Source organism: Oratosquilla oratoria, chromosome 29, assembly GCF_046742065.1.
Source record: "Oratosquilla oratoria isolate Oo_2021 chromosome 29, ASM4674206v1, whole genome shotgun sequence".
Classification (NCBI taxonomy): domain Eukaryota; kingdom Metazoa; phylum Arthropoda; class Malacostraca; order Stomatopoda; family Squillidae; genus Oratosquilla; species Oratosquilla oratoria.
Window position 1 is genome coordinate 53,099,946 of NC_134805.1, and position 22,499 is coordinate 53,122,444.

The window sequence follows — 22,499 nt, forward strand, 5'->3', positions numbered from 1 at the left end:
CAAATTGGGACTGTTAGGCAAAGGTGATGCCAGTGTAGTACTCAATGATATTACTGGGAAGCCAAAAGAAATGATTATGAAAGATGCTTTATATATCCCATCATACAAGTTTGATATATTCTCTGTTCCAGCTGCCACAAGAAAAGGTGTATGTGTAAACTTTGAACCAAACCATGCAGAGCTCATGACATCAGATGGCTCTATATTCAACATGGAACGGCAGGGTAATTTTTATTTTTATTTACATAGTTGTAAATTTGTGGTGAGTGCTCCAGCAAATTTGTAATGAGTGCTGAGACAATAGTGTCTTGCAGACTCCTTGCCTCTTATGTTTTTGTGTTCAGTGGTTGGGTATATGGTGAATGTGTTCTTGCATGAGAGTGACTTTTTTTTTCATAGAAATTTCTTCCAAATATTAGGGTGCATCTTCCAAGATGCAGCGTCTTGCAAGCCGTAAAATATGGTAATAGCAGTACGATGGGACAAAGTTGTTCGGCTTCTCTGGCCCTTTTGAGTGCTGAACACAAACTACTCAGAAGTTTTTTGTATTAATGAAGTGATTGAAGACTGCAAGAATCAAAACCAGGAGGAAACTAAGCTTTTGAGTGTTAAGTGTCTGTTGCAGTCAATTTAACTTAGTTTAGAATTTGCTCAAAGTTGAGGATATAAATAATAACACAATTAGTTTTTTGTTAATTTTCTCAGTGCTGCTCTTTCACACTGTAATGTAGTACTTTGAGTAAATAACTTCTCTTTGATAAAGGACCTGTATTATTACATGCATTCATGGTTTCCTGATTTTCCTCTATTACTACATCTAATGACTGAGTAATTGGTGAGTTTGTGTAAACATGATTATTAGTATATGAGAAATTTAATAAATGCTAATGGGAAGTGACCTGACAGGGCCCTGCATACTGTCAGGGCCTGGGGCCCCACATGTAAATCCAGCCCTGCATCTGCATATGAGAGAACTTCGGTTTTTAATTCTGGTTTTGGAATTCGGTTATCACTCATATCGGTAAAGGTAAAGTACTTCACCCTGAGGGATTCCATTGTATAGCCTTTTTGTTCTTGAAATGTGGTTGTTTTAGGTTTCTGCATTGTCTTCCTTAACCTGCCTGGGCCAATGGCCTCAAAATTCGCAACCCCCAAGGACTGCATTTATCATAAAAAAATCAACTCTTACAAATTACTCTGGAAAAAATTCTACTGTTAGTAGGCATGACAATGCATCATCCTACAAGTTTTTATTGCTCTACTCACCATGGTTGTCTCAGAATAATAACCGATAGTTGGAGAAGATTGTGGTAGCGGCAACTCTCTGCCTCTCTGGCACGGATGCAGCGTGGTGTTTTATCTTATACTTATATTATTTACTAGTATCATACTTATTTTACACTTACCGTATTTTCCGGCTTAAAATGCGCATCGGGTTATAATGCGCACCCATGCACTATGTTATCTCAGTACACAGATAGCGCGCACCGGCGTATAACGCGCATGCCAGGAAAAGTCATTGTTGGCTAAAGCTCGTGAACTGCATGTATGCGACTCCTGCTTGCGTTGGTCCATTGTTTTGTGGGAAATTTGAGCCATGAAAAGTTTATTGAATACAAAATGTACATGAAAAATTTTGGATTTAAAAAAAAAAAAATGAATTTACTATCCTGAGGGAATAATTCATCTTACAAGTTTTTATCACCGTGTACAAGTTTTTATCGCCATGCAGCAACAAACTATGTTTCGGTTCATAAGTGTCTTTACTGAAGTGACATTTAGTTAACAAACTCTCGCAAGAGGGTGTAGTGTAGGCTAGATTGGCAATAGAACTGTCAATCTCGGCCCTGATCTAGCATATTCCGGGTGAGCTAAAACGGCCAACGTTCATGATGTTGGTACCAGTTCACCCAAATATTTGCATAGACTACGATAATTAATGTTAGTAAAAATAAACCAATGAAATAACGGCAATTAATTACTTAGTATCATGTGAACGAGGTTACATGGAGAAGTATTTTTCATTGGCTAGAGCCACCGCTGGGAAATCTGTTGATTTGTCACTAAATTAAGTGTCAGTTTAGGCATCAATCAGGACACAACTAAGAAAAAGACGGAACTACATGTACCGGTATATGACTCATGTTGTGCATTGGTCCCTTATTACTTTGTAGCTTAAATAGTTTGTAGGAAATATGATCTAAAAAAAGTTTATTGAAAGTAAAATACAGTCAAAGCCCTTGTATCCGGCACCAATGGGGCCGAAGACGTACCGGATACAAGAAAATGCCGGATACGGGAAGGGATATTAAAAAAAAATACATTTATTTACATTGTTCTTTTACTTATTAATAGATATTAATTCGCTTTAATAATAAACACATCCACATATCTATATATTGTAAATTCTATCAGTATAGAGTAAATCCAATCAATATACATCAGTTATAATCATCACAGCATTACCAGTTATCTAATTCATCATCTGATAATTTTACGACGGAGTTGTGAATGGCCGCGTTCAGTGTTGGTGGCTGAGAGGGTGCATTCACCTCTACACTCGAGTTTTCTTTCACTAAATTTTGTACCAACTTTCATAAAATATATGTCTCTGCTTAGAATTTTTTCCTCTTTGTTTGTGCACTGTTCTGCAAATTTCACAAACACTGCTAGACCCTTTGCTGCATCCTTCCACGACACTTTCATCTCAGGGTCGTCTTCTTCACTATCTGCCTCTGTCGTTTTCGCGTGTTCATCGGGAAGTGATTGTAAAATTTAATAATAAACACATCCACATATCTATATATTGTAAATTCTATCAGTATAGAGTAAATCCAATCAATATACATCAGTTATAATCATCACAGCATTACCAGTTATCTAATTCATCATCTGATAATTTTACGACGGAGTTGTGAATGGCCGCGTTCAGTGTTGGTGGCTGAGAGGGTGCATTCACCTCTACACTCGAGTTTTCTTTCACTAAATTTTGTACCAACTTTCATAAAATATATGTCTCTGCTTAGAATTTTTTCCTCTTTGTTTGTGCACTGTTCTGCAAATTTCACAAACACTGCTAGACCCTTTGCTGCATCCTTCCACGACACTTTCATCTCAGGGTCGTCTTCTTCACTATCTGCCTCTGTCGTTTTCGCGTGTTCATCGGGAAGTGATTGTAAAATTTCATCATCACTAAGTGAGAATGTTGCTGCTCGGTCACTGTCCATATCTACACAAACTTGTATCGCTTCGTCACTAATGCAAAGTTTAGCGCGACAACCCATCTTTCAATTCTTTCACCACCGATTCTTTCTTGCCGATGGAAAACCCTCAAATTTCTTATTTCCTTCCTGATCTTCAAACATTATTTGCGAATATGATTTTCTCTAACATCGCATTAGAGTTTGTTGTTTTTCATCCTCCCAAGCTAGCGATTCCATAAAAATAGCATCTTTAACATTAAGCCTACGTTGGAATTCGGAAATGCTACCGCCCTCAAAATAAACTAGTTTGCGCATAGAACTTTTCCGATAATTCTTTTTAAAGTTTTGAATCACTCCTTGATCCGTGGGCTGGATCACACTTGTTACGTTCGGCGGTAAATACACAATAGAAATGTTTCCATTGCTCAGTTCCTCAGCTTTACTGTTGTCGAGTAGGAGAATAAATTTGCTGTCCTCTAGAAGTATTTTCGTTTTTTCATTTTTCTATTTTCGCCTTCAATCTTCTACATATATCCACCTCCTTCTGCTTAAGTGAAAGCACCACTGAGAAACCCTGGTGGCGGCGAGAGCAACTACAACCACGCGCAGGGATTTTAAACACACGCGGGATTTTTTTTTTTTTTTTTTTTTTTTTTTTGAATACGTCTATCTTTATCACAATTTTTCGATTTTCGTGAAAAATATGCCGGCTATTTAAAGTGCCGGATACAAGAAGGCCGGATACCAGGGCTTTTACTGTATACAGAAAAATTTCGGGATTTTTACAGAAAATTTTCATTTTATATCTTAAGGAAATAATTCGTCTTTACCATTTTTTATTTAATACTGAAACAAACTACAGACTGTTTCGTTTTAGCTTTGAACCTGCAATGACAGTGGTGAAATAGGACAGTCTCTCATCGAGGTGACGTTTAGTTAATATAACTCCCGAAAGAGGGTGTTGTAGTCAGGTGTTTGACACGAGTTTATGAACGGCCGCAACGGAATTTGTACTACAGGTAGTCGTCGACTTACGACCGAGTTCGGTTCCGACGGACAGGTCGTAACTTGATCTGGACGCAAGTCGGTCTATATATATATATACAGTATATATTACCCTTTATATAATATATATATATATATATATATATATATATATATTGTATATTTAGCATACTGAAATAATCTTAGCATCTTTGAACTATGTTGTATAGTATTTTTAACCTTTTTATAATTTCATCTGATTTTCTTTGGGAAACGTAGCCTAGGCCTAATATTGAATAAAATCCTATCATCTTTGACCTATGATATTTAATACTGTATTTGTTAACCTTTGTATTATTTTACCATCAGACTTTCTTTAGGAAATGTATGCATACTGAATAAAATCTTATTATCTTTGAGCTACGTTGTTTAATATTCATTAACTTTTTATCATTTTCGTTAGGATACGTAGTCTAGGCCTACGCATACTGAATAAAGTTCTGTCATCTTTGACCTACAAATCCTTTTTTGTTGGTTACATTAAAATCATTGTAAAGCAAAATTAGGAAAAAAAAAATTTTGAAACACATTCTTTTCGTTTACGTACTGTACCGAAAATATTGTTATCGACAACAGACTAGGTATAAACAAAGTTTACTGTTACATTTTATTAATCGCAAAACAAAAATACAAAATGCTGTGCCGAACATTTTGTCATCGACAACAGACTAGGCATAAAAAATACTGTTACATTTTATTAATTGCAAAACATGAAAATACAAAATGTAAGGCAAAATTAGGATTTTTTTTATTTCAACAAAACACATTCTTTTCGTTTAAGTACTGTACCGAACATATTGTTATCGACAACAAACTAGCCTAGGCATAAAAAGTTTGTTATATTTTATTAATTGCAAAACACAAAAATACAAAATGCAATGCAAAATTAGGAAACATTTTACTTCAAACAAACAAAATGAAAGAATATTTAGCTGGCTGGGATGCTGACGCTGCTGGCAGCCTGCGAAAACTATCGTACTCGCGTCTCGCAGCGTGCGGAGTAATGTACTGCACTGCCAGGCATAACATTGCAATTCTATTACTCTATTAAATGTTAGATATTATTGCACCATCTCGTGGTCGTAAAGTCGATCAGTCGTAAGTCGCATAGGTCGTAAATCGACGACTACCTGTATACCTAAAGTGAAGCAACAAAGCCAACATGAAAATTCAAACTAGGATGCTGTGAACATGGGCAAATATCATGAATATTGATCATGTTTCATGGTGTTTAGGCCTATTTAAACATAAAAAATAAGATTCGATAGATACCTACCTATACCAAATATTTATATGGCCCATGCTGGCATATTCTTTCATATCACCATGGCTGTTCTTCTTGTTCTCACAGAACGTCACAGAGAAGTGTGCTGTCCCGACTTTGTGACGGCCAACATTGTCACGTTGTGAAAAAAATTACACACACAGCCGCAGAATTTTTATCGTAGGCCGTAGATAATGCGCACCACCGGATAACGCACCCCCCCATGTTTAGGCCCTTCCAACGGAAAAAAGTCGCACACTATACGCCGGAAAATACGGTATATTACACTTACATAACACTTATATTTATGTTTTTACGTTTTTTCACATGTTTTACATGTTTTCACTCATTGGCTGATTATAGTTACGTATTGAATTATGAGTGATAACTCATTATTCAGTACGCACCCACATGTGAGTATACAGCTATGAACATTCTTATCTTACACTTATATTATTTACTAATATCATATTTATTTTACACTTATATTACACTTACATAACACTTACATTTATGTTTTTATGTTTTCACTCATATTGGCTGATTATAGTTACGTATGTTTTATCATTCATTATTCAATACGCACCCTCATGTGAGTATTTATACAGCCATGAACATTCTTATCTTACACTTATATTATTTACTAATATCATACTTATATTACACTTACATAACACTTATATTTATGTTTTAAGTGTTTTCACATGTTTTACGTGTTTTCACTCATATTGGCTGATTATAGTTACGTATGTTTTATTATTCATTATTCAATATGCACCCACATGTCAGTATTTATACAGCCATGAACATTCTCATCTTACACTTATATCATTTACTAATATCATACTTATTTTACACTTATATTACATTTATATTACACTTACATAACACTTATATTTATGTTTGCAGTTTTCTTGTGTTCATGCTCACAGTACTACCATAGGCCTTACCTCACGACCAAATATGGCAGTGCTACCAATGCTGGCGCAGTTTTTATTAGCGCTCAAAGTAGCTGTCCCATTTAAGGACTGTCGGATGTTTGCGACACGGTCCTGTTTAAGGCCTGTCAGATTGGATGGGATAATGATGCTGGTTACCCACTTGTCAGTGTGATTAATATCTGTTCCAGTGAATTTTTTGGATAGTATGTGTCTTGGAACTTTGTCAAAAAAATTGTTTATAATTGTTTATCTACCATAACTATTCATACTTTTCAATTTCACATTTCTCAAATATTTTTTCCTCTTTTTATTTTAATGTGCTCATTTGTGGATATCACTCTTCCTCCAGTCTAATCCTTCCTGTCTTTGTCCATCTTTTCCATGGTTTATTTCTCTCCACTTTTTGCAGAAATTCCTAGTTAAATCAGTATTTTATTTGAAATCCTTTTTCTTTCAACTTTGGTTCATAATTTTCAATTTCAGAGTCCAAGTTGTTTACCTAGTTGTATCTAATGGGAAGTGGAGCTACGCTTGTGGTGACCCATCTTTGTATATCGCAGTGTCTAAATTGGTCTTAAAGTTTTGTTTGGTTTTTGACCACACCATTGTTTTGTCTAGCTTGTTCCATACATCCACCACCCTGTGGGGAAAGCTGTTCTTTTTCAGGTCTCTTCTATAACTGTCCTTTTTGAGCTTCCTTCCATGTCCCCTTGTATTTCTCTTATCCCAATTTAGTAAGTCTTCTCTATCAAGGACTTCCATACTTCTCATGATTCTGTAGATAGTCAACAAGTCACCTCTTTCTCTTCTTTGTTCCAGAGTCAGTAATTCTAGTTTTGAAAATCTCTCTTCATATGACAGTTTTGAAAGTGTTGGGGCCATCTTCGTAGTTGCTCTCTGGATTCCCTCAATTTTCTTTATGTTCTTTTTGGTACTGGGTGACCATAGTGTCGCTGTATACTCCAATTTTGGCCTTAATAGTGTGACTAGTATTTTCTTTACCATTTCTTCATCCAAATAAGTAAAACCCACCTTTATTGATCTTAGCAAGTTGTAGGTTTCTCCAACAATTTTGTATATTAGTCTGCTGCCACTTTCACCCCTTGTACATCTCATCACCTTACTTTTACCCACATTTATCTTCAGCTTTCTTCTTTCACACACACTCCCAAACTCTGTCACCAACTTCATCAATCCCTCCTCCGATCCTGCCACAAGCGCAGTGTCGTCCACAAACAACAGCTGGCTCACCTCCCACTTTTCTCCATTTTCTTTAACCATCTCCAATCCCTGACCCACCACCCTTGCATTACCTCTTGGACCACCCCATCCATGTATAAGTTCAACACGCAGGGTGATATAACGCATCCCTGATGAAGTCCCACCTTTACCTTGAACCACTCACTCTCTCCATTTCTAATCCTGACACATGCTCTACTACTCTCGTAAAAACTCTTGACAGCTCCTAGAAGCTTTCCTCCTATCCTGTATATCCATAATTCCATCTCCCACTTCCTACTCCATTCCCATACTTTATTGAGATCACTTTGCAGTGATTCACAATCTTCTACAGTGTTCACCTCTTTCAACATTTTTGCATTGTCTGTGAAGAAGCTCATATAACTTTCAATTCCGTCATCCATATTATTAATATATATAGCAAACACTATTGGGGCCAGTACTGTTCCTTGTGGAACTCCACTGATCACCTCATCCCAGTTGGAATGTTTGTCTCTTATCACCACTCATTTTTCTTTCATGCAAGAAGTCTTCCATCCACTTAAGTAGTTTGCTCTGTATTCCTCCTACAGTTTCTAATTTCTTTAGCAATTTCTTATGTGGGACCTTATCAAAAGCTTTTTTCAGGTATAGAAATGCATAATCAGCCCATCCATCTCTTTCCTGTATTATTAGTCTTGAATAGAGACATATCAGGTTTGCACACTAGCAAAAATTTGTGAAAAAGTAATCAAAAATAGATGGGTTAAGCATTTGGAAGAAAAAACTATACTGAATCCAAATCAATTTCGATTCAGACAAGGAAGATATTGTACAACAAACTTGATCTGCTTCTACTCAAGATTAATAGACATAATACAAGAGAGAGATGGGTGGGCAGACTGCCTTTCTGGACCTACAAAAGGCATTTGATAAGGTACCACACAAAAATGTGCTGTGTCTTGTGACACTGCTTCTGACCCAGGGCAGTGGACAAGATGCAGGGATGACCCGTCATTCAGGAGGTGCTAAGATAAGAGGGAGGGTGGAGGGTTGTGGAGTGTATTCAGGGATGGAATGGGTGGGAATGATTTTATGCCTTTTTCTTTTTGGCTACCCCCCTTGTAAGGGGGAAGAAGCCTTCGTATATGTATGTACCACACAAAAAACTAATAAGGAAGATAGAGTCAATAGGTGGCATCAGAGGAAAATTATTGGAATGGATGAAAGACTTCCTGACTGGGAGGAAAATGAGAGTAGTAATTAGAGACAAATTCTCAAACTGGGAAGAAGTGATAAGTGGTGTCCCGCAGGGATCAGTACTGGCCCCAATCATGTTTGCCATATACATAAATGACATGGATGAAGGATTAGAGTGTTATATGAATTTGTTTGCAGATGATGCAAAAATACTAAAGAAAGTAAAAACGGAGGAAGACTGCAACTCATTACAACAAGACTTGGACAAGATCTGGAAATGGACTCAAAAGTGGGAAGTCAAATTCAATATCACGAAATGCTGTATAATGGAATTTGGAAAAAGTAAAAACAGAATATCGAAAGATTACAAAATTGGTGAAGAAGAGGTCAAAAAAGTAAACTCGGAGAAAGATCTTGGTGTGATACCAAGGACATGACACCGGATGAGCATATTAATAAAATAGTCAGAGAAACCTACAATATATTGAGGTCAATAAAAGTGGCATTTGCTTATTTGGATGAGGAAATGATAAAAAAAAATTAACTACACTAATAAGACCAAAACTTGAGTACGCAGCAACACTATGGACACCCAGTACCAAAAAGAATATAAAGAAATTAGAAAGAACACAAAGAGCAACAACAAAACTAGCACCAACTCTTTCCGAAATGACATATGAGCAAAGACTGTCCAAATTAGAATTACCAACTCTGGAACAAAGAAGGGAAAGAGGAGACTTATGAACTATCTATAGAATAATGAAAGGAATGGAAATCTTAGATAAAAATGACTTATTAAAATGGGATACTGGAAAAACAAGAGGACACGAAAAGAAACTGAAAAAAGATAATTACAGAAAAGATCTGAAAAAAAAATAGCTTCCCACACAGAGTGATAGATACTTGGAACAAATTAGATAAAGAAACAGTGTGTGCAAACACTATTCAAGATTTTAAGAAAAAACTTGATGCTGAGAGATACAAAGACAGGTCACCACGAGCATAGCTCCCTTCCCGTATAATAGAACTAGGTAAATAAATGATCATTCTTGTGTAAATCCAGACTGCCTCGGATTTAGTACATTGTTTTTTTTCCAAATTTTGATCATTCTTTCACAAATTTTAGCTACCGTACTTGTAAGGGAGACTGGTCTATAGTTTGTAAGGTCTTCCTCGTTCCCCCCTTATATATTGGTACTATATTTCCTCTTTTCTAATCTTCTGGAACTTTTCCTTCAATGAACTGCTTATTAGACTATGTATTTTGTCTGTTAGTTCTTCCCTGCATTCTCTCAAAATCCAGTTTGCCATTTCATCTGGTCCATGCAATTTTCTGACATTGAGATTACTCAAGTGATTCGTTATTTCATTCTTTGTTATTTCTATTTCTTTCATAGGGGGGACTTTCTCCTACCACTTGTCATCTTTCAGTTGTATGTTCTCCCTCATAAACACTGATTTAAAATGCTTGTTCATAATTTCTGCCATTTCTATTTCCTCTGTAATCTATTCCTCCTTGTAGTTTCACTAATTCCTGTTTGTTTTTCAGTTTGTTGTTTACAAATCTATAGAATAGTTTTGGTTGATCTTTACATTTTTCTATGACATCCTTTTCGTGTTTTTTCTTCTGCACATATTCATTTCTGTAATCAGTATATATTTTTCATTTTTCAGGTTCTTTGTCTTTCCTCCATTTTATCCAAGCTTTATCTCTTTATGGATGGGGTGGTGCGAGAGGTGAATGCAAGGGTAGTGGGTCAGGGATTGGAGATGGTTAAGGAAAATGGAAAAAAGTGGGAGGTGAGCCAGCTGTTGTTTGCGGACGACACTGTGCTTGTGGCAGGATCGGAGGAGGGATTGAGGAAGCTGGTGACAGAGTTTGGGAGAGTGTGTGATAGAAGAAAGCTGAAGATAAATGTGGGTAAAAGTAAGGTGATGAGATGTACAAGGGGTGAAAGTGGCAGTAATCTGGAAATGAGCATTAAGGGAGAGCAACTGGAGGAAGTGGATAGTTTTAGATATTTGGGTGCAAATGTGGCAGGAAAGGGTGGAGTGAAGGTGGAGGTAGAATGTAGATTGAGAGAAGCGAGTAAATGCCTTGGTTTAAAAAGTGTAATGAGGAATAGGAATCTGGGAATGGATGCTAAGAGGAGACTGTATGAAGGAGTGATTGTGCCAACAGCACTGTATGGAGCAGAAACATGGAACATGAGAGAGGAAGAGAGAAGGAACTTGAATGTGTTTGAGATGAAGTGTCTGAGAAGTATGATGGGGGTTACTAGGCTAGATAGAGTGAGAAATGAGGAAGTGAGGAGGAGAACAGGGGTGGAAACGGAGCTGGGAGATAGGGTGGATGAAAGAGTATTAGGATGGTTTGGACACATGGAAAGAATGAGTGAAGAAAGACTAGTAAAGGAGGTATGGAAGGCAGATGTGGAGGGAGTGAACATGAGGGGACGTCCTAGGATGAGATGGATGGATGGGGTGAAGGGGGCTTTGGGGAAGAGGGGAATGTCGGTTGAGGAAGGACGGGAGAGGAGAGAAGACAGAGGTGAATGGAGAATGGTTGTATATGGAAAATGTTGTGATGCATGAGGTGGATTGGACGGGGGAATGGGGGTGAGGTAGTGTGTGTGAGCAAAAATTTTGACGCAGCCCAAAGGGATTTCTCCCCGTCCTCTCCTTTATATGGGGGGACGGAGAGGGGGGGGTCGCCGATTTAATGAAGCGGCCTTGCTGTGGATGTGCTGTGTTCTGCGACACTGCTTCTGACCCAGGGCAGTGGACAGGGTGCAGGGATGACTCGTCATCTAGGAGGTGCTAAGATAAGAGGGAGGGTGGAGGGGTGTGGAGTGTTTTCGGGGATGAAATGGGTGGGGATGTTTTTGTGCCTTGTCCTTTTTGGCTACCCCCCTGGTAAGGGGGAAAAAAGCCTTGGTATATGTATGTATGTATTATCTCTTTTATTTTTCAACTTTGTACATCTTGTTGTACCAACAATTTTCATATCCTTTTTCTTGTTTTTGTCTTGAAACATACTTTTTGACTCCTTTCTTATAAATTGTAAATTGTCAAAATATTCTATTTCTCTTCTACCGTTGTTTCCTCTTTGTATATCCTTTCCCAGTCTGCTTTTTTTTTTTCTCATTTTATCAAAATTTGTTTTTTCCATATATTCTTCCCTTTCTATGTTCATTTCTTCTCATATATTTTTCTTCATTTAGTTCCAGTTCTACTAATATGTGGTCAATTTTACTTAGTGGTGTCTGATATTCAATCTTCAATCTTCTCCACTATTTCAGGATCTGATGTGAATATTAGGTCTAGTCTCAATGGCTCTTCCTCATTTCTATTACCTAGTATTCTCTCATATCCATTGTGTCATTGTATGTTCTATATTCATATCAAGTATTACATTTCCCCATAGGTCATCTCCACTCTTCACTGTCATTTCTTCCCAGCAGATTTCTTTACAATTAAAGTCACCCATTATAACTATTCTTCCTCCATCATCCCTTATCTTATTTAGTGTTATCTTTGTGTCTTAAAACATATTTTTGTGTTCTCTTCCCATGAAGCCATTTTAGGAGGCACATCATTAACTACAAACTTTCTGCTCTTCTTGTCCCTGTCCTCTATTTCCATCATGATCATTTCCACTCTATTCATTCCCTATGTAACATTCACATTTATATCCTTCTTAGTCAGGAACATAACTCCACCACCTTGTTTTACTTCTCTGTTTCTAATCAAATTATTGTATGCACTATGTCCTACACTGTTGGGTGGCAATGGACCTTTCAATTTTGTCTCCACAATTCCCATTATATCAGGTTCCTTTTCCATCAGGTAATCATTCAGTTCATTCAAGCCAGTTATTAATCCATCTATATTTGTGAAGGACACTTTTAATTTTCTGCTACCTCCATCCTGTTTTCTGTTTCCCATCTGTTTTTCTCTCCTATGAACCATTTCCTCACTTTCATATCCAGTACTCTCCAATAGAATTTCTCTTTGTCTGACTCCATTCTGTTCTCGTTTTTTTCCTTGGCTTCAGTTCTTTTTGTTTTCTCTTCCTGTCTTTCGTCTTTATTTATCTCTATTTTTATCCATACCTATTTGTACTGATCACTTTCTGCTAGTTTTCCTGCTTTTGATAAGACATTCTCTGCTATCATTTGTGACCTGAATTTAACCTTAATTGGTCTGGTCTTGTCTACACTGTATTTCCCAAATCTATATATTTCTTCAATTTCTTTCCTTATTTCTTGTTCACCTTCTTGATATATTCTTAGTACCCTGTTCACTCTTTCTTTTTCCTCTCTTACTCTTGTAGTCCTATTTGGATTATGTTTCTCTTCCATTCCTAACATAATTATACATTTCTTTTTATCTGCTAAATCTCTTACTATATTCTTCTCTCTCATCACATTAACCCCTTCACTCTGGGGCACATCGCACATCTGGCAGCAATAGCTGCCAGACATACGATGTTGTGTCATAATAATCGCGTTATAAAAAATAAAGTCACTGCTCAATCGCTCATTCTCTCTCACCTGTGAATTTTGATAACCATAGAAAATATGATGAAGCCAGTTTAGAGAGAATGAGGGTCATGCAGGTACGACTACAATAAATATAATCAAGACGCCGACGTCGGCATCATCGCGTACCCACTTGCTCCTCAAAACGCCTACATAGGCGTCACTGTATGGAAGTGGTTAATAACTGTGTCCATTTGTGTTTCATCATCTTTTGTTTCTCTATATCTCTAAATTCAATTTTGCTATTTTCCAGAACCTTTTTCCAACCACTTACCTCTTTTTCCAACCACTTACCTCTTTTTCTATGGATTCTTTATTCTCTTTATTATTGTTCTTTAATACCTCATTCTCATCTTTTACTTCTTTTAACTGTCTTTTTAATTGTTCTATTTATTTAGGTTTTGGTTCTCCTTTAGTTCTTCCAATTTATCAACTCTTTGTGTAATCAGTGCAAGTTGACTGAACCTAACCTTCCACTGTTTGTTCATTTTTGCTAGTTTTTCCCTCTAGAATTGCTAATTCGGGGAGGTTGTCATCTCCTCCCTCATTAAATCCATGGAAATAATTATGTTCACCTTCCATTGCACTGCTCTTATCTATATTTTTAATTTTTACATTTTTACTAATTTCTTCAACTTCACCTCTGTCATCTGCGCACCTTTTGTTGACATTCCTTCTGACTTCCAGGGCCCACTCATCCTCTTCCTCATTTCCTTCCATTTTCCTCAGTAATCACTTAATCACTCCCCTTCTCCTTTTTCTTCATCTTCCCACTACACCACAAGCTTTCCCCTTCCCAACTAATACAACAGGTACTCCCTTGTTGAATATATGAATCCCCCCCCCCCCCCCGAATTCCAATCGTCACCGTCTCTCTGCCAATCGTATATTTATTTACCTAATTGTATTTTATGGGAAGGGGAGCTATGCTCGTGGTGTCCCATCTTCATATCTTGTTTTTATCTAGATTGTTTTTAAATTCATGTATCGTATCATTTTTGCACACACCACATTTCATGTAACTGTTCCAAACATCTATTACCCTGTGGGGAAAACTGTTCTTTTTCAAGTCTCTTCTATAACTCTTGATTTTCTTTTTGTGTCCTCTTTTATCTCTACTATCCCATTTTATTAGATCCTCTCTATCAATAGTTTCTATCCCTTTCATGATTCGATAGTTATCAAGTCTCCTCTCTCTCTTCTTTGCTCTAATGTCTGTAGCTCAAGTTTTGCTAGTCTCTCCTCATAAGATAGTTCTGAGAGCATTGGTGCCAATTTCGTAATTGCTCTTTGTATTCTTTCAAGTTTTGTTATACATTTTTTTGCACTTTGTGACCACGTCGTCGCTCCATACTCCAATCTTGGTCTTATCAAAGTGACTAGTATTTTCTTTACTAATTCTTCGTCCAGGTATGTAAATGCCACTTTGATCTTATCAAATTATAAGTTTCTCCAAAATTTTGTTTATATGTTTCTCATGGGACATATTCATAATAATGACTCCCAGGTCCTTCTTATTTTCTACTTTTTTAATTTCTTCCTCTCCCAATTTATATGATCCCACTATTCTTTTTTTTGCATCCAAATTCTATTATACTACACTTCTTAATATTGAATTCCATCTCTCCCTTCCTACTCCATTCCCATACTTTATTGAGATCATTCTGCAGCGACTCACAATCTTCTAGTGTTCACTTTAAAAAAAAAAAAATTGCATCATCCGCAAAGAAGCTCATATAACTTTCAATTCCTTTATCCATATCTTTTATATATATATAGCAAACATTATTGGGGCCAGAACTGTTCCTTGTGGAACTCCATTTATCACTTCATCCCAATAAGAGTGTCTCTTATCACTTTCATTTTTCTTTCATGCAAGAAGTCTTCCATCCACTTCAGCAGTTTGCCCTGTATTCCTCCTGCAGTTTCTAATTTCTTTAGCAACTTCTTATGTGGCACCTATTCAAAAGTTTTTTTCAGGTCTGGAAATGCACAATCAGCCCATCCATCTCTTTCTTGTATTACATCTATTAGTCTTGAATAGAAACACATCAAGTTTGTGATGCATGATTGTCCTTGTCTAAATCCAAATTGCCTTGGATTTAGTATGTTATTTTTTTCTAAATGCCTTACCCATCTAATTTTGATCATTCTTTCACAAATTTTAGCTATCATACTTGTAAGAGAGACCGGTCTATAGTTTGTAGGGTCTTCCTTGTTTCCCCCTTTATATATTGGCACTATATTTGCTCTTTTCCAATCTTCTGGAACTTTTCCTTCTTTCAATGAACTACTTATTAGACTATGTATTTTGTCTGTTAGTTCATTCCTGCATTCTCTCGAAATCCAGTTTGCCATTTCATCTGGTCCATGTGATTTTCTGACATCGAGATTACTCAAATGATTCATTATTTCATTCCTTGATACTTCTATCTCTTTCATAGGGGGAACTTTCTCCTCCCACTTGATATCTCTAGGTTGCATGTTCTCCCTTGTAAACACCGATTTACAAAGGATTACAAAGGCGGAGCATGCCAACAGGAGACCTTTTGGTCCATATCTAGGTTGAATGCGAAAAAAATCACAATAATAATAAAATAATAAATAAAAATTATAATAATGTAAATAAATGAAATACACAAATAAATGCATAGGTATAGTTAAATAATAAACAAACAGGTAAATAGTTAATAATAATAAATTGACATATAACTAATAATAAATGAAAATCAGACAAATGATAAAACAAAAACAAATAATATAAAATAAATTATAATCATTACAGCATCTTGCTTAGGTGTTTATCTAAATGATTCTTAAAGCTTCGAACTCAACTACATTGCACTACCTGTGCAGGAAGTTTGTTCCATTCATTAACTACACGGTTGGCAAAGTTGTTTCTATCTACTTCCAAATTGAATCTATTTCCGCACAGTTTGAGACCAATGTTTCTTGTCTGGTTCTCATTCAATGTGAAAATTTTGTCACTTTTGATGTCAATTCCCTTTAAAATCTTAAAGACCTGTATCAAGTCACCTCTAAGTCTACGCTTTTTTAGGGAAAACAGATTCATATGTTTTAGTCGATTTTTGTATGATTTATTTTTGATATTTGGAATCAGTTTTGTGGCTCGCCGTTGTACTTTTTCCAATCTGTCAATGTCTTTAATGAGATTCGGTGACCATACGGAAACAGCATATTCCAAATGTGGACGAACTAACGATTTATATAGCTTGTTAATGAGTGATGCCATTTCTATTTCCTCTGTGTATTCAACTCCTCCTTAGCATAGTTTCTCTAATTCTTGTTTGTTTTTCAGTTTGTTGTTTACAAATATGTAAAATAGTTTTGGTTGATCTTTACATTTTTCTATGACATCTTTTCATATTTTCTCTTTTCTTTTCTGCACACTTGTACATATTCATTTCTATAACTAGTATATATTTTCCATTTTCAGGTCTTTTGTCTTTTTTCCATTTTATCCAACCTTTATCCCTTTTGTCTTTTAACTCCCTACATCTTTTGTTGTACCAACACTTTACATATTCTTTTTCTTGCTTTTGTCTTGGAACATACTTTTCCACTCCTTTTTTATACATTTTTGTCAGAATATTCCATTTCTCTTCTGTTGTTTCCTCCTTATGTATTCTTTCCCAGCCTGCTTTTTGAAAGAATTCTCTTATTTTATCAAAATTTGTTTTTTCATACATCAATCTTCCCTCTCTATATTCGTTTTTTCATGTATTTTTCCTCATTTAGTTCCAGTTCAACCAATATGTGGTCACTTCTACTTATTGGTGTCTTATATTCAATCTTGTCCACTATTTCGGGTTCTGATGTGATTATTAGGTCCATTTTTGATGGTTCTTCCTCATTTCTATAACTAGTATTCTCTTGTATCCATTGCATCATTGTATGTTCTATAATCATATCAAGTAGTACATTGCCCCATAGGTCGTCTCCACCTTTCACTGTCATCTCTTCCCAGTAGATTTCTTTACAGTTAAAATCACCCACTATAACTATTCTTCCTCCATCTTCCATTATCTTGTTTAGTGTTATCCTTGTGTATTGTAACATATTTTTGTGTTCTTTCTCTTCCCACGAAGCTGTTTTAGGAGGCACATAATTTACTACAAACTTCCTACTCTTCCCATCCTTGTCCTCCACTTCCATCATAATCATCTCTATTCTTTCCATATGTGACATTCCTCACATTTATATCCTTATTCAGGAACATAACTCCTCCCCCTTGTTGTTCCTCTCTGTTTCTAATCCAATAATTATATGCACCATGTCCTACACTGTTGGGTGGTAGTAGACCTTTCAATTTTGTCTCTACAATTCCCATTATGTCCGGTTCCTTTTCCTTCAGGTAATCATTCAGTTCATTCAAGCCTGTTATTAAGCCATCTATATTTGTTTAAGGCACTTTTAATTTTCTGCTACTTCCATCGTGTTTTCTGTTTTCCTTCTGTTTTTCTCTGCTATGAACCATTTCCTCACTTTCGTATTCACTACTCTCCAATAGAATTTCTCATTTTCTGATTGTTTTTTTTTCTCATTTTTTCCTTAGCTTCATGTCTTTTCATTTTTTCCTCCCCTCTTTCCTCTCTATTCATTTTTCTTTTTATCTATACATGTTTATATTGATCACTGCTAGTTTCTCTGTTTTTGCCAAGATATGCTCTGCTATCATTTGTGACCTGAATTTAACCTTAATTGGTCTGGTCTTATCTGTATTGTATTTCCCTAGTCTATATATTTCTTCTATTTGTTTCCCTGTTTCTGGTTCATCTTGCCACTTTTTACATCTCATTTCGAACTTTTGTCTCTAAGTACCACTCTCATTTTTCTCCCATTTAAGAAGTCCTTCACCCATTCCAATAGTTTACCTTGAATTCATGCTATTTTTTCCATTTTACTTAATTTTTTGTGAGGTACCTTGTCAAAAGCAGTCTGCCCATCCATCTCTTTCTTGTATTATCCCAATTAGTCTTGAGTAAAAGCAGATTAGATTTGTGGTGCACGATCTTATACTTCTAAAAGCAAATTGTTTGGGGTTTATTATTTTATTTTCTTCCAAGTGTTTGGTCCATCTGTTTCTGATGATCTTTTTGCATATTTTTGCTACTGTGCTTGTGAGGGACACCAGTCTAAAATTTGTAGGATCTTCCCTGTTTCCTCCTTTGTATATTGGTATTATGTTTGCATGTTTCCAATCTTGCTGTACCTTTCCCTCTTTTAATGAGAAGTCTATCTTGTGTAGTTTATCTGTCAGTTTGACTATACACTCTTTCAATATCCAATTTGTAATTTCATCTGGTCCATGCGACTTTCTGACATCTAAGCTTTTTATTTGGTCTCTTATTTCCCTTTGTGTTATTTTTATTTCCTTCATCATGGGTGAACTTTCTAGTTGTTCGTCCTCCTGGGGTTGTGAGCTCTCAATTGTGAAAACAGACCTGAAGTGTCTGATCATAACTTCTGCCATCTCTGTGTCGTCTGTGTACTCTTTATCTCCTTCACGCAATTTTACCATATCATTCTTATCTTTTAGTTTGTCATTTACATTTCTGTAAAAGAGTTTTGGTTGATCCTTACATTTGTGTATTTACCTAGTTGTATTTTATGGGAAGGGGAGTTATGCTCGTGGTGTCCTATCTTCATATCTCATTTTATCTAGATTGTTTTTAAATTTGTGTATCATTTTGCACACACCACATTTTCATCTAACTTGTTCCAAATGTCTATTACCCTGTGGGGAAAACTGTTCTTTTTCAGGTCTCTTCTATAACTGTCTTTCTTGATTTTCTTTCTGTGTCTTCTTGTATCTCTACTATCCCATTTTATTAGATCCTCTCTATCAATAGTTTCTATGCCTTTCATGATTCTATAAATATTTATCAAGTCTCCTCTCCTCTGCTCTAAGTTTTGCTAGTCTCTCCTCATATGATAGTTCTGAGTGTGTTGGTGCCAATTTCGTAATTGCTCTTTGTATTCTTTCAAGTTTTGTTATACATTTTTTTGTACTTGGTGACCACGTCATTGTTGCATACTCCAATCTTGGTCTTATCAAAGTGACTAGTATTTTCTTCACCATTTCTTGTCCAGGTATGTAAATGCCACTTTGATTGTTCTTATTAAATTATAAGTTTCTCCAGAAATTTATTTATATGTTTCTCAGGGGACATATAATAATGACTCCCAGGTCCTTCTCATTTTCTAATTTTTTAATTTCTTCCTCTCCCATCTGTATTTACATAGTTGTATTATACGGGAAGGGAGCTATGCTCGTGGTGACCTGTCTTTGTTTCTTTCAGCATCAAGTTTTTTCTTAAAATCTTGAATAGTATTTGCACACACTGTTTCTTTATCTAAGTTATTCCATATATGCACTCTGTGTACTTGGTGACCACGTCATTGTTGCATACTCCAATCTTGGTCTTATCAAAGTGACTAGTATTTTCTTCACCATTTCTTGTCCAGGTATGTAAATGCCACTTTGTTCTTATTAAATTATAAGTTTCTCAAAAAATTTTGTTTATATGTTTCTCAGGGGACATATTATAATAATGACTCCCAGGTCCTTCTCATTTTCTACTTTTTTAATTTCTTCCTCTCCCATCTGTATTTACATAGTTGTATTATATGGAAAGGGAGCTATGCTCATGGTGACCCGTCTTTGTATCTTTCAGCATCAAGTTTTTTCTTAAAATCTTGAATAGTATTTGCACACACTGTTTCTTTATCTAAGTTATTCCATATATCCAGCACTCTGTGTGGGAAGCTATTCTTTTTCCGATCTTTTCTGTAGTTGTCCTTTTTTGAGTTTCTTTTCATGACCTCTTGTTTTTCTGTTGTCATTTTTTAGTAAATCTTTTCTGTCAAGGATTTCCATTCCTTTCATGATTCTAAATAAAGTCGGCAGATCACCTCTTTCTCTTCTTTGCTCTAGTGTTGGTAGTTCTAGTTTCAATAATCTTTGTTCATATGTTTATTTGGAAAGAGCTGGTGCCAACTTTGTTGTTGCTCTCTGTATTCTTTCTAGTTTCCTTATATTCTTTTTAGTACTGGGTGTCCATACAGTAGTGTTGCTGCATATTCCAGTTTTGGTCTAATCAATGTGACTAATATTTTTTTTATAATTTCTTCGTCCAAGTATTCAAATGCCACTTTCATTGACCTTAGTAGGTTGTATGTTTCACCGACTATTTTGTTTATATGTCTATCCAGTGTCATGTCTTTGCTGATTATCACTCCAAGGTCCCTTTCCAAGTGCACTTTTTTTATTTCTTTTTCACCAATTTTGTAATTTTTTAAAATTCTGTTTTTGCCTTTACCCAACTCCATTATGTTACACTTCTTGATAATGAAGTTCACTTCCCACTTTTGAGTCCATTTCCAGATTTTGTCCAGGTCTGATTGTAATGAGTCACAGTCCTCTTCTGTTGATACTTTAATATTTTTGCGTCATCTGCAAAGAAATTCATATAACATTCAACTCCTTCGTCCACGTCATTTATGTATATGGCAAACATGATTGGAGCCAGCACTGACCCTTGTGGAACACCACTTATCATTTCTTCCCATTTCGAGTATCTGTCTCTAATTACCACCCTCATTCATCTCCCAGTCAGGAAATCTTTCATCCATTCTAATAAATTACTTGCAATGCCACCTATTGAATCTAATTTTCCTATTAATTTCTTGTGTGGTACTTTGTCAAATGCCTTTTATAGATCTAGATAGGCACAGTCTGCCCATCCATCTCTCTCATCTATTATATCTATTATTCTCGAATAGAAGCAGATTAGGTTTGTTGTACATGATCTTCCCTGTCTAAATCCAAATTGGCTTGGGTTTAGTATAGATTTTTCTTCCAGATGTTTAACCCATCAATTTTTGATAACTTTTTCACATATTTAAGCTACTGTGCTTGTTAGGGAGACCAGTCTGTAGTTAGTTGGATTTTCCTTTATATATTGGTACAATGTTTGCATCTTTCCAGTCATGTGGTACTTTTCCATCTTTGAGTGAGCATTTGATTGTAGTGTGTATTTTATCTGTTAATTCCTCCATGCATTCCTTCAGTATCCAATTTGCAATTCCATCTGGACCATGCGATTTTCTAACGTCAAGGTTTCCCATTTGGTCACTGATATCCTTTTTTGTTACAGTTATTTCCTTCATTTGGGGGGATTTCTGTCTATTCCCTCACAGGTGTGTTCTCAATTGTGAATACCGATTTGAAGTGGTTACTCATGACTTCTGCCATTTCTTGTTCTTTTGTGTATTCATGGCTTCCTTGACACAGTTTTTCTATTTCCTGTTTGTTTTTTAGTTTACCGTTCACATATCTATAAAATAGTTTTGGTTGTTCCTTGCATTTTTCTATTATTTCCTTTTCATAATTTCTCTTTTCTCTGCGTATTTTTACATAATCATTTCTTAGTTTGATGTATGTTTGCCATTTACTCTTTTTTTTTCCATTTTTTCCCGGCTGTCTCTCTTTTATCCTTGGCTTCTCTACATTTTTTGTTGTACCAGTTCTTTATGTATATTCTTTCTTGCTTTTGTTGTGGAACATAATTGATCATACCCTCATTATAAATTTCTTTTAGTATATTTCATTTCTTTTCCATCCTTGTTTCTTCATTTAGGAATTTTTCCCAGTTTGCATTGCGAAAGAATTTTTTAAGTTTCTCAAAATTCGTTTTGTTATACATTGGTCTTCCTATTCTATGTTTCTCATTTCTTCTTAGGTCAATTTGATCTTTAAGTTCAAATTCTATTAGTACATGGTTGCTCTTTCCTAATGGTGCTTTGTAATCTTTCTGTCTACAATTTCAAGTTCTGATGTAAGTACTAAATCCGGTCTCGATGGTTCCTCATTGTTTCTGTATCTGGTATTTTCCTTTATCCATTGAGTCATTGTGTATTCAATGGTCATATCGAGTAGCATGCTGCCCCATATGTCCTCTCTACCCCTCACTGTCATTTCTTCCCAACATATTTCTTTTGAATTAATATCACCCATAATTACTGTATTTCCTCTTTCAGTATATCAGTTAGTTCATGTTTC

At 35.8% G+C, this 22,499-nt stretch overlaps 1 protein-coding gene across 7 annotated transcripts in view; it reads left to right on the plus strand.

Annotated features, from left to right (window-relative positions):
• The window catches only part of LOC143040770 (uncharacterized), a 248,847-nt gene that overhangs the window by 32,281 nt on the left and 194,067 nt on the right, over nt 1–22,499 (plus strand). Inside the window, exon 2 of one of the 7 annotated variants that reach the window (XM_076212192.1) lies at nt 132–224. The exons of the other annotated variants lie outside the window; for them this stretch is intronic. Coding sequence (XP_076068307.1) covers nt 195–224 — 30 coding nt within the window. The 5' untranslated portion in view covers nt 132–194. The remainder of the gene's footprint in view (nt 1–131; nt 225–22,499) is intronic. 7 annotated transcript variants of the gene reach the window in all.